The 12,712-nt window shown below is 46.7% G+C and overlaps 1 protein-coding gene across 2 annotated transcripts in view; it reads right to left on the bottom strand.

The window, feature by feature from the left end:
• The window catches only part of RYR1 (ryanodine receptor 1), a 157,842-nt gene that overhangs the window by 30,087 nt on the left and 115,043 nt on the right, over window positions 1-12,712 (bottom strand). For both annotated transcript variants that reach the window (XM_034945507.3, XM_034945508.3), the window contains one exon: window positions 10,029-10,216. In XM_034945507.3, the coding sequence (XP_034801398.1) occupies window positions 10,029-10,216 (188 nt within the window). The remainder of the gene's footprint in view (window positions 1-10,028; window positions 10,217-12,712) is intronic.

Genomic DNA, 12,712 nt, shown 5'->3' with positions numbered 1-12,712 from the left:
AGGCTGCTCTCTGTCCCTCTTGTTCCCATCTTTCAGCCTTTCCATTTACTGTCCCCTTTGCCTGGGACACCACAGCCTCGCTGATTCATATGGTATCTTTCAACTCTCAGCTTCGCTGTCCCCTCCTGCAGAAGGCCTTCCTCCACCAGCCGGTTTACAGGGCTTACCACACCCTGCTCACTCCCACGCCCTTCAGACCACAGATTATAACCTGCAATTACTTTGTGTATTTCGTTATTTGCATCTGCCCCTTCCCACTGGACTATCAGCCCCCACAGTGGGCTCTCTGTTTTGTTCACTGCTGTACCTTCAGGACTAGGGCAGTGCCTGACACACAGTAGGCACTCATACTCATTTGTCAAATGAAGGAAGCATCATGAAAACTAAGAGGCTGGGCGCCGTGGCTCACGCCTATAATCCCAGCATTTTGGGAGGCTGAGGCAGGAGAATCGCTTGAACCTGGGAGGCGGAGGTTGCAGTGAGCCGAGAGCATGCCACTGCACTCCAGCCTGGGTGACAGAATGAGACTCTGTCACAAAAAAAAAAAAAAAAAGAGACTATCGCCATTTTGCAATCTCTGATGAATGAATATGTCTGAGTGTTGAGCAGAAACAGCTGCTGGCATCTGGAAAGGAGGTGCCTCCTGGTGGAGGTATACAGTAGCCCCACATAGGAAGGTTCTGGCTAAAAAACTCCTTACACCCAAATCTGAATCTGCTCGAACTTTGGCTGAGTCCCACTTTGGAGGAAACCCAGGGGACACAGGAACACATGAAATGACACCACAAGGACGCATTGGTCAGGTCCAGACTATGGGAAGCTCTACAACTAGGACAGCACTATCCATTGATAGACTTAGTGTGAAAAAAGAATGAAAAATGTCGAGCTAATCATTTTTTAGATTGATTATGGCCAGGCACAGTGGCTCTTGCCTGTAATCCCAGCACCTTGGGTGGCTGAGGAGGGTGGATTGCTTGAGCACAGGAGTTTGAGACCAGCCTGGGCAACATGGCAAGACCCCATCTCTATAAATAAATAAACAGGATTGATTCCATGTTGAAATAATATCCTGAGTGTACTAGATTATGTGTAGTGTTTCATCTTACTTTTTTTTTTTTAACGGAGTCTTGCTCTGTTGCCCAGGTTGAAGTACAGTGCCATGAACATGGCTCACTGCAGCATTAACCTCCGAGGTTCAAGAGATCCTCCTGCCTCAGCCTCCCCAGTAACTGGGACTACAGATATGCACTACTACACCTGGTTATTTTTTAAAGTTTTTATAGAGATAGGGTTTTGCTATGTTACCCAGGCTGGCTCAAACTCCTGGCCTCAAGTGATCCTCCCGCCTTGGCCTCCCAAAGTGCTGGGATTACAGACACGAGCCACCATGCCTGGTCCTCTTTTTACTTTTTAAAAAACATGGCTATTAGAAAATTTAAAATTATGGTGACTCACGCCTGTAATCCCAGCACTTTTGGAGGGTGAGGAGGGCAGATCACTTTAGGCCAGGAGTTTGGGACTACCCTGGCCAACATGGCGAAACCTTGTCTCTACTAAAAATACAAAAATTAGCCAGGTGTGGTGGCGCATGCCTGTAATCCCAGCTACTCAAGAGGCTGAGGCAGGAGAATCACTTGAACCTGACAGGTGGAGGTTACAGTGAACTGAGATCACCCCACTGCACTCCAGCCTGGACAACAGAGTGAGACCCTGTCTCAAAAAAAAAAGGAGAAAATTTAAAAATATACATATTGCTCATATTGTATTTCTGTTGGACAGTAAAGATCTGCAGGACTGGATCTCCAGGAGATAAATTGCAAGGAAAAAGAAAAGATAATAGAGGGGAAGCAAGAGATGAAAGATGATTTTAAAAAGTATCAGCCAATTGCAATGGGTGGCCCTTGTTTGGATTCTGATTTAAAGAAGCTACAAAAAATCCTGATAGTTACATGAAAGTTATGAGATTTGGAAATTTGCACACTCACTAGATATTTGATGATTTAAAGGACTGTGACTACTTTTTTATTTGTACTGTTTTATTTTGGGTTAGGAGTGATGACATTGTGGTTTGTTAAATAAAAGGAACGTCTTTTAAGGCCACACACACATACACACACACGCGCGCACACACACATGCATTTTTTTTTTTTTTTAGGCAGGGTCTCACTCTGTTGCTCAGGCTGGAGTGGAATGCAGTGGTGTGTTCAGGACTCACTGCGACCTCAACTTCTCGGTCCTCCCACCTCAGCCTCGCAAGTAGCTAGGACTACAGGCATGTGCCACCACACTCGGCTAATTTTTTGTATTTTTAGTGGAGACAGGGTTTCGCCATGTTGCCCAGGCTCTTCTCAAACACCTGGACTCAAACAGTCCACTCTCTTGGACCTCCCAAAGTACTGGGATTACAGGCGTGAGCCACCGTGTCTGGCCAAGACCATATATATTTTATGATACCATTTATATGCAGTGTTCAGAACAGGCAAATCTATAGAGGCAGAAAGATCAGTGGTTACTGGGGGCTGGGGTGGGGGAAGTGGGAAATGACTGCTAACGGGTATGGGGTTCGTTTTCAAAGGATGATTAAAATGTTCTAAAATTAGATTGCAGGGATGGCTTCATAATTCTGTGAACACACTATAAACCACTGAACTGTACATTTTAAATGGGTGGATTTTATGGTATGTACATTCTATTTCAGTAAAGACACTTTAAAAAGGAAGTGTTTTAATTAAGGGACAAATAAAATTTGCAGATAGGAAAACAATGAAGATAACCTCAAGACTGTTTACTGACCAGGAATAAATCAGTAACCTAAAATGTGGTTTCTGTTGGGTGAGGTGACTCATTCCTGTAATCCCAGCGCTTTGGGAGGCTGAGGCAGGAGGATCCCTTAAAGCCAGGAGTTCAAGACCAGCCTGGGCAACATAGGGAGACCTCATCTCTGTTAATATAATTAAACATTTAAATAAATAAATAAATAAAATGTGATTTCAAACACCAGAAAGGGCCTTCCAAGCTATAGTAGATGTTTTGAAATCTACAAAGTACTTCATCAATGAAGATGTGATTTGTAAACTGTCAAGAAGTCTGGCAACCATGAAGAACTTGGGAAATTATAGAACAATGCTACTTATTTTTTTTTTCTTTTGAGACAGAGTCTTGTTCTGTCGTCCAGGCAGGAGTGCAGTGGCGCAATCTCAGCTCACTGCAACCTCTACCTCCTGGGTTCAAGCAATTCTCTGCCTCAGCCTCCCAAGTAGCTGGGATTACAGGCGCATGCCACCATGCCCAAGTAATTTTTGTATTTTGTAGCAGGAACGGGTTTCATCATGTTGGCCAGGCTGGTCTCGAACTCCTGACCTCAAGTGATCTGCCCGCCCCAGCCTCCCAGAGAGCTGGGATTCCAGGCGTGAGCCACTGAGCCTGGCCACAATGCTACATTTTTTTAATGCAGATTTTCATATGAATGGAAATGCAGAAAAAGCATCTGGACTTTGGGAGGCCAAGGCGGGTGGATCACTTGAGGTCAGGAGTTTGAGACCAGCCTGGCCAACATGGTGAAACCCCGTCTCTACTAAAAATACAAAAAATTAGCTGGGTGTGGTGGCACATGCCTGTAATCCCAGCTACTCGGGAGGCTGAGGCGTGAGAATCACTTCAACCCGTTAGGCAGAGGTTGCAATGAGCTGAGATTATGCCACTGCACTCCACTTTGGGCAACAGAGCAAGACTCTGTCTCAAAAAAAAAAAAATTTAAAAATTTAAACTACACTGCAATACCGTTTTTCACCTATCAGATTGGCAAAAATCCAAAGATTTGACAGTGCGGTCTGGTGGCGAGGCTGTGGGGAGACAGGCACACTCTCATATGATATTAATGAGAAAGAAAAATGGAGGGCAATGTCTGTCCGAATGACAAATGCATTTACCTTTTAACCCAGCTATCCCACTTCTGGAAGTTTATCCTCTGAGATGAACCACACATGATTTACAGAATGTTGTATAACAAGAGTAATTGTTTTTGTTTGTTTGTTTTTTGAGATGGACTTTCACTTTTGTTGTCCAGGATGGAGTGCAACGGCGCGATCTCAGCTCACTGCAACCTCTACCTCCCAGGTTCAAATGATTCTCCTGCCTCAGCCTCCCAAGCAGCTCAGATTACAGGTGCATGCCACCATGCCCGCTATTTTTTTGTATTTTTAGTAGAGATGGGGTTTCACCATGTTGGTCAGGCTGGTCTCGAACTCCTGACCTCAGGTGATCCACCTGCCTCAGCCTCTCAAAGTGTAGCAAGAGTAATTGTTATAGCCAGCATTGCTTTAGGCCCAAATACTACAGCCTTCCTCAGCACATTTCCCTCCATCTGCTGGAACTCTGCAGTAAAACATGTACAAATGTAAAATGTCTGTGGTATAAATGACACCCTTGTGCAGTGCACAATGGGTGCAACTATCCATGACAGTCCTGACTGCAACATGGGTTGTATAGCAAAACATTGGGAATAAAGCCAGTGTTCATCAACAAGGAATAGCAAATAAACCATAATATACACATAGCGTGGAATATTGGACACCTGTAAAAAAGAATGAGGACGCTTCCTGTATCTCCAGAATATGTTATTAAATAATGCAGACCAGTGATGTTATACCTATTATGTACAAAATGAGAAAGACAAAAATATCTGTTTGTATTTTCATTTAAAAAATGATGGAAGGATACAAAAGAAACTAACGAAAGGGCTTTACCATGGTAGATGTGGGGAAGAGTGGATTGGAAAAGAGCAGGAGTAAGACTTCTCACTTCACGCCTTGCTATATTTTGATAAATGTTTTTTTGAGACAAAGTCTTGTGCTCTGTTGCCCAGGCTGGAGTGCAGTGGTACAATCATGGCTCACTGCAGCCTTGACCTTCTGGGCTCAAAGGATCCTCCCAGCTCAGTCAGCCTCCAGAGGAGCTGGGACTACAGGTGCACACCTCCACATCCAGCTAATTTTTTGATTTTTTTTTTAGCAATGGGGTCTTGCTATATTGTCCAGGCTGGTGTTGAACTCCTGGCCTCAAGCAATCCTCCTGCCTTGGCCTCCTAAAGTGCTGGAATTACTGGTGTGAGCCACAGCACCTGGCTATGTATTTTTTTTTTGATATGGAGTCACATTCTGTCACCCAGGCTGGAGTGCAGTGGCACGATCTCAGCTCACTGCAATCTCTGCCTCCCAGGCTCAAGGGATTCTCCTGCCTTAGCCTCCTGAGTAGCCGGGATTACAGGCACCTGCCACCGTGCTTAGCTAATTTCTGTATTTTTAGTAGAGATGGGGAGGTTCGCCATGTTGCCCAGGCTGGTCCTGAACTCCTGACCTCAAGTGATCTGCATGCCTTGGCCTCCCAAAGTGTTGAGATTACAGGCGTGAGCCACTGTGCCCAGCCTATATTTTGATTTTTAAAATCGTGAGTAATTATATATTCAAAAAATAAAATGAATACACTTTTCCCAGTTGCAGATTATAACTTTGTGTAACAGATGTTGAGCTGTAAAATGTCAGGTAGGTGACATTAAACCCTGTGATCTGTGCAGCCCCAGTCAGGAGAGATCATTACTCATTATCAATTGTGAATCATGTGTACTTTAGCTCCTGCAAATGCTTTTTGCTTCTCTTGTAGCCATCCCAGACTCTCTCCCTAAACCTGCCAGGCTCGAGAGTAGGGCTGAGACCCCCGGCCAGGGCCCAGCCCCTAGGAAGTGCTCACTGACTATCGATTAGACCAGATTAACAGATGAATCTGGAGGCAGTGTACTCTGAGGCCAGACCGCCTGAGGTCTAACCCTAACCTTGTCACTTATTAGATGGGTGACCTTAAGCATGTCCGTTTAATCTCCCTGTGCCTCAGTTTCCACATCCATAAAATGGGAATAAAAAGCAATCCTGGCCAGGCACGGTGGCTCACGCCTGTAATCCCAGCACTTTGGGAGGCCGAGGCAGGTGGATCACGAGGTCAAGAGATCGAGACCACCTTGGCCAACATGGTGAAACCCGTCTCTACTAAAAATACAAAAATTAGCTGGGTGTGGTGGCGCATGCCTGTAGTCCAGCTACTCGGGAAGCTAAGGCAGAAGAATCGCTTGAACCCAGGAAGCGGAGTTTGCAGTGAGCCGAGATCACATCACTGCACTCCAGCCTGGTGACAGAGTGAGACTCCTCCATCTCAAAAAAAAAAAAAAAAAAAAAAAGCAGTCCTGCTGGGCATGGTAGCTTATGCTGGTAATCCCAGCACTTTGGGAGCCTGAGGTGGGCTGATTGCTTCAGTCCTGGAGTTCAAGACCAGCTAGGGCAACATGTCAAACCCCGTCTCTAAAATAAATAAATAAATAAAATTAGCCGGGTGTGGTGGCGCACACCTGGAGTCCCAGTTACTTGGGAGGCTAAGGTAGGAGGATCACCTGAGCCTGGGAGGCGGAGGCTACAGTGAGTTGTAATCACGCCACTGCACTCCAGACTGACTGATAGAGAAAGACCCTGTCTCAAAGAAGCAAAACAAAACAAAAATGTTTTACCATGTAGGGTTGCTGTAAGGACTAAATGAGCAAATTCATTTATACGCAGGGCACAGAGTGAGAATATGGTAACTATGAGCTCTTCATGAAGGTGGAGGGCTCAGGCACAGTGAAGGGTAAGAGGCTATGAGGGATCGGCTGGGAGGCAGGGTCCCAGGGATGTGAGGCTCAGGTTCAGGGAAGCAGGCATTGCCCCTCAGGGTTGGGGAGGGAAAGGAAAAGGCCAGCTGTGACAAAGGCTGCCAAGATGACAAGTCAGAGGGGACAGTCAGAGGTAAAGAGGTCACTGATGATCTTGGTCAGAGGAGTTTCAGGAGCCTGACAGGGACGGAAGCCGGCAAGCCCCGAATCAGGGAAGGAGTGGGAGGTGAGAACGGATGATCAAGGGCAGATGACTCTTGCAAGGCGTGGCTGAGAAGCAGAGAGACACAGTGAGGCTCTTGGGGGGACAACTGGAAGGCATGGGGCACTTTGATTTTAACTCAGGGAACCCTGAGCTTACCTAAGTGCAGATGGCCAGTCACAGCTGCAACCCATAGACTAAGAAGCCATGGGCCAGGTGCAGTGGCTCACACCTGTAATCCCAGCACTCTGGGAGGCTGAGGCGGGCGGATCACTTGAGGTTGGGAATTTGAAACCAGCCTGACCATCACTTGAGGTCGGGAGTTCGAGACCAGCCTGACCAACATGGTGAAACCCCCGTCTCTACTAAAAATACAAAATTAGCCAGGCATGGTGGTGCATACCTGTAATCCCAGCGACTTGGGAGGCTGAGGCAGGAGAATCACTGAACCCAGGAGGCGGAGGTTGCAGTGAGCCAAGATCATACCATTGCACTCCAGCCTGGGCAACAAGAGCAAAACTCCGTCTCAAAAAAAAAAAAAAGCCGTGAATCCACACTGATATAAATGAATGGATGAATGAGAAAATGAAATGGACAAGAAGGAAACACTCTTTCTTACAGTAAAATGGTGCCTAGTGATGGTAAAGCATACGGCGAAATGAGAAAACCACCATTTGTCAGCTACTAGAGGAATAATTGTTTCAGGCAAGAATCATCAATGGATGCTGACCCCAGAGTTAGCAGAATATTTACATAGCCTCAAAGTATATCCTTATGAGACACTTATTGATTCCAAAGGGAATAACAGTAACTTCATCGTGGAGCCCCTGGTGAACACCGAGTTAACCAAGCCATCCAAGTTAACAACAGTAATGGGAAGAGACATTGGCCAGGTGCAGTGACTCACACCTGTAATCCCAGCACTTTGGGTGGCTGAGGCAGGAGGATCGCCTGAGCCCAGGGGTTCAAGGATGCAGTGAGCTAGGATTGTTTGACTGCACTCCAGCCGGGGCAATAGAGCAAGACTCTGACTCTAAAAACAAATAAATAAGAAACTAAACAGTAATGGGATGAAACCACATGTGCCTCCTAATACATTACACTGAGGACACATCACTTCTCTGATATTCCTGCAAAAGATGCATAACCCTAGTCTAATAATGATGAAAACTCAGACAAACCCACACTGAACGACATTTTACAAAACAGTTTGCCTGCATTCTTCAAACGTGTCAGGAAAGATAAAGACAGACCCAGGCACAGTTCCAGACTGAAGGAGGAAAGCAGACAGAACACCTAAATGCAATCCCTGGTTCTGGGTTGGCAAAGAAAAGACATTGACAAAAGAAATTTCTTCAACAAGGGAAATTGAATAAGGTCTAGGATTAGATAGCAGCATTGTGCCAATGTTAATTTCCTGATTAGCATAATTGTCCTGTGGTTAGGTAGGAGAATGAATTTGTTCTCAGGAGATACACGCTGAAGTGTTTCAAAGTAAAGGGAAATTGGCTAGGCGAGGTGGCTCATGCTTGTAATCCCAGCACTTTGGGAGGCCGAGGCAGGCAGATCACTTGAGGCCAGGAGTTCAAGACCAGCCTGGCCAACATGGTGAAATCCCGTCTCTACTAAAAATACAACACACACACACACACACACACACACACACACACACACAAATTTAGCCGGGCATGGTGGTGCGTGCCTGTAATCCCAGCTACTCAGGAGGCTGAGGCAGGAGAATCGCTCGAACCCAGGAGGCGGAGGTTGCACTGAGCTGAGATCGCACCACTGCACTCCAGCCTGGGCAACAAGAGCAAAACTCCGTCTCAAAAAAAAAAAAAAAAAAAAAAAAAAAAAGGAAAGGAAAGGTAAATCATGATGGAGTAAATAGTAAATAGAAAACATTTGGGCAATGTGGGTGAAAGGTACTCAGAAATTCTATGTGCTGTTCTTGCAACATCTCTATAAACCTGAAGTTATTTCAAAATAAAAAGTTAACAAAATGGTAACAGTAAAGATCAGGGAGTAGTAATAGCAGCTAACATCTCTTGAGGACTCACCATATTCCAGGTACTGCCTGCACTGCCCATCCTCACAATAGTTAATAGTTGTTTTATTTTTATTTTTATAGATACAGGGTTTCACTAGGTTGCCCAGGCTGATCTCAAACTCTTGGGCTCAAGCGATCCTCCCACCTCGGCCTCCCAAATTGCTGGGATTATAGGCATGAACCACCGCACACTGCCAATAGTTAGTGGTTAATGTGATTATCCTATCCCCATTTTACAGAGTAGGAAACTGAGGCTCAGAAGAAAAGATGGAGAGTTAGGATGGGAGAGGTGGTTAGAGGAGGAGGAGTGGGTTTCTGAATAAGGATGTTCCAGCACTTCCCTCCTAGCAGCCTCATTATTTAGACTTGGAATGGTCTAGTTAGTGACTACCTCCCCCATTAGACTATAAACCCATGAAAGCACGGGCTGTGTCTATCTTGGTCATTGATGCGTCAATAGTGTCACCACAGGCCCTACACAGAGAAGAAAGCCAGCCAATGTTTATTGATGGAATAACTGATGCCTATTCACAATAATGATAATGTTATGACTATCAATAAAGATAACAGTAATAACGGTTCTCATTTGTGTTAATGCATTTCATCCTCAAAATAACCCAAGGGGGCTGAGCAAGGTGGCTCATGCCTATAATCCCAGCACTTTGGGAGGCCAAGGTAGGAGAATCGTTGGAGCCCAAGAGTTCAAGAGGAGCCTGGGCAATGTAGTGAGACCACATCTCTACAAAAAATAAACTTAAAAATTAGCCAGGCATGATGTCACACACCCGTAGTCCCAACTACTCAGGAGGCTGAGGTGGGAGGATTGCTTAAGCCAGGAGGTCAAGGCTGCAGTGAGCTATGATCATGCCACTGCACTCCAGCCTGGGCAACAGAGAAAGACCTTGTCTCTAAAATGAAATAAAACAGAATACATATAACCCAAGGACTGTTTTATCTTCATTTTACAAACAAGGAAAGTGAGGCTTGCAGAGATGTCTCTTGCCTGAGGCAGGCAGCCAGAAGGGTATGGCTGGCCCTTGGCAACCCCACCCAAGTCCTGGGCCCACACGATGCCCCACACCCACCTTCTGGAAGTCCTTCTTGGAGATGAGGCCACGGGGATCCGTTACGTAGTCCTGGAAGGCTTCAGAGCCCACAATGTCCTTGAGTTTCAGGAACATGTCGAAGAACTTGAGGATCATCTCCACATTGGATGAGGATTCCACGAGCATGTCCACCATCTGCCGGGCGATCATGCCGTTCACCACGTTCCCTGCAGGCAGCCCCAGGTCAGTGTGGCCGGTGAACACTCCCTTCTGGGGCCCCACCAGGCTTGCCTCTCTTTCCAGCCCAGGAGCCACCACGCTGCTGGAGTGTCCCTGGCCAGCCACAGCCTCCCCTCCACAGGTCCCTTCCTGACCTGTGTCAGCCTCCTGTGCCAACCTGGCTGATCCTGCCTTTGCCCACCTCCCCCAGTAAAACTAATGATGTCAGGTCGGGCGTGGTGGCTCACACCTGTAATCCCAGCACTTTGGGAGACCGAGGTGGGTGGATCACTTGAGGCCAGGAGTTTGAGACCAGCCTGGCCAACATGGTGAAACCCCATCTCTATTAAAAATACAAAATCATCTGGGCGTGGTGGCATGTGCTTGTAATTCCAGCTACTTGGGAGGCTGAGGCACGAAAATTGCTTGAATCTGGGAGGCGGAGGTTGCAGAGCTGAGATCGTGCCACTGCACTCCAGCCTGGGTGATGGAGTGAGACTCTGTCTCAAAAAAAAAAAAAAAAAAAAAAAAAGATAATGATGACGTACGCTAAAGGTAGGTGCCAAATGCTACCCTGGCACAATCACACAAAAAGGGAAGTGTGTGACTCTACTTTTAGGAAGAGAAACTGAGACATAGAGAAAGTCATGCACTCAAAGTTACATAGCCAGTAAAGTGGGGAGAATGGATTTGAACTCAGAGCTGCATGACCTCAGGGCTTACACAGCTAAAACTTCCACCAGTACACACAGTCAGGAGGGTCCACAGAAGACTGAGGCTAGCCAGTGGTAAGCAGCAAGGAGAGGTGGAGATTGGCAAACTGCGATCCCACACTCCCTCTAAAGGCAGCAGCTGAAGCTTGGCTCCAGTTTATTTTTGTAATTTTTAAATTTTAATGTAGGCTGGGCGCAGTGGCTCACGTCTGTAATCCCAGCACTTTGGGAGGCCGAGGCAGGTGGATCACGAGGTCAGGAGTTCGAGACCAGCCTGACCAACATGGTGAAATCCCCGTCTCTACTAAAAATACAAAAATTAGCCGGACGTGGTGTCGTGTGCCTGTAATCCCAGCTACTCAGGAGGCTGAGGCAGGAGAATCGCTTGAACCCGGGAGGCGGAGGGTGCAGTGAGCCGAGATCATGCCACTGCACTCCAGCCTGGGCAACAGAGCGTGACTCCGTCTCAAAAAAAAAAGTGTTATAATTTCACATTGATATAAAAGCTGCAAGAATAGCGTAAGGGATCCTAGCCAGGCGCGGTGGCTCACGCCTGTAATCCCAGCACTTTAGGAGGCTGAGGCGGGAGGATCACGAAGTCAGGAGATCCAGACCATCCTGACCAACATGGTGAAACCCCGTCTCTACAAAAAATACAAAAAAAAAAATTAGCCATGTGTGGTGGCGGGCGCTTGTAGTCCCAGCTACTGGGGAGGCCAAGGCAGGAGAATGGCGTGAACCTGGGAGGCGGAGCTTGCAGTGAGCCGAGATCACGCCACCGCACCTCCAGCCTGAGCGGCAGAGCGAGACTCCATCTCAGAAAAGAAAAAAAAAAAAAAAAGGGATCCTAATATATCCACATTCATCAATTGTTTATCTTTTGCCATATTTGGACATTTGGTTTGTTTTTGGGGTTTGTTTTTTTGAGACAGGGTCTTGCTCTGTCACCCAGGCTGGAGTGCAGTGGTGTGATCACAGCTCACTGCAGCCTGGACCTCCCGGGCTCTGGTGATCCTCCCACCTCAGCCTCCCGAGTAGCTGGGTCTACAGGCACACACCACCACACTAGGCTAATTTTTGTATTTTTTGTAGAGACAGGGTCTCACCATGTTGCCCAGACTGGTCTCAAACTGCTGGGCTCAAGAGATCCTCTGGCCTCGGCCTCCCAAAGTGCTGGGATTACAGGCACGTGACGCACCCTGCATCACATTTGTTTTATCATTTTCTTTCTCGGCCGGGTGCGGTGGCTCACGCCTGTAATCCCAGCACTTTGGGAGGCCGAGGCGGGTGGATCACGAGGTCAGGAGATCGAGACCATCCTGGCTAATACGGTGAAATCCCGTCTGTACTAAAAATACAAAAAATTAGCCGGGCATGGTGGTGGGTACCTGTAGTCCCAGCTATTCGGGAGGCTGAGGCAGGAGAATGGTGTGAACCTGGGAGGCGGAGCTTGCAGTGAGCTGAGATTGTGCCATTGCACTCCAACCTGGGCGACACAGCGAGACTCCATCTCAAAAAAAAAAAAAAAAATTCTCTTTCTCTCTGTATATTTTTTTTCTGAACAATTTGAGAGTAAGTTGCAGACATGCGGTCCTTTTACCCTTAAACATTTCGGTGTCTATGTCCTAAAAGACAAGGACATTGTTTAATATAATCACCATGCTATCATGAACATCTAGAGATCTAACATTGATATAATTAAGTTATTTCATCTAATCCAGCAAATTTTTGCCATGTGAGAATGTGGACCCAGGGTCACTGAAGCTTACAGTTTTCCAAGAAAAGCTGGAA

Source organism: Pan paniscus, chromosome 20 (assembly GCF_029289425.2).
Source record: "Pan paniscus chromosome 20, NHGRI_mPanPan1-v2.0_pri, whole genome shotgun sequence".
Lineage (NCBI taxonomy): Eukaryota > Metazoa > Chordata > Mammalia > Primates > Hominidae > Pan > Pan paniscus.
This window is presented reverse-complemented; position numbering and strand designations above follow the sequence as displayed.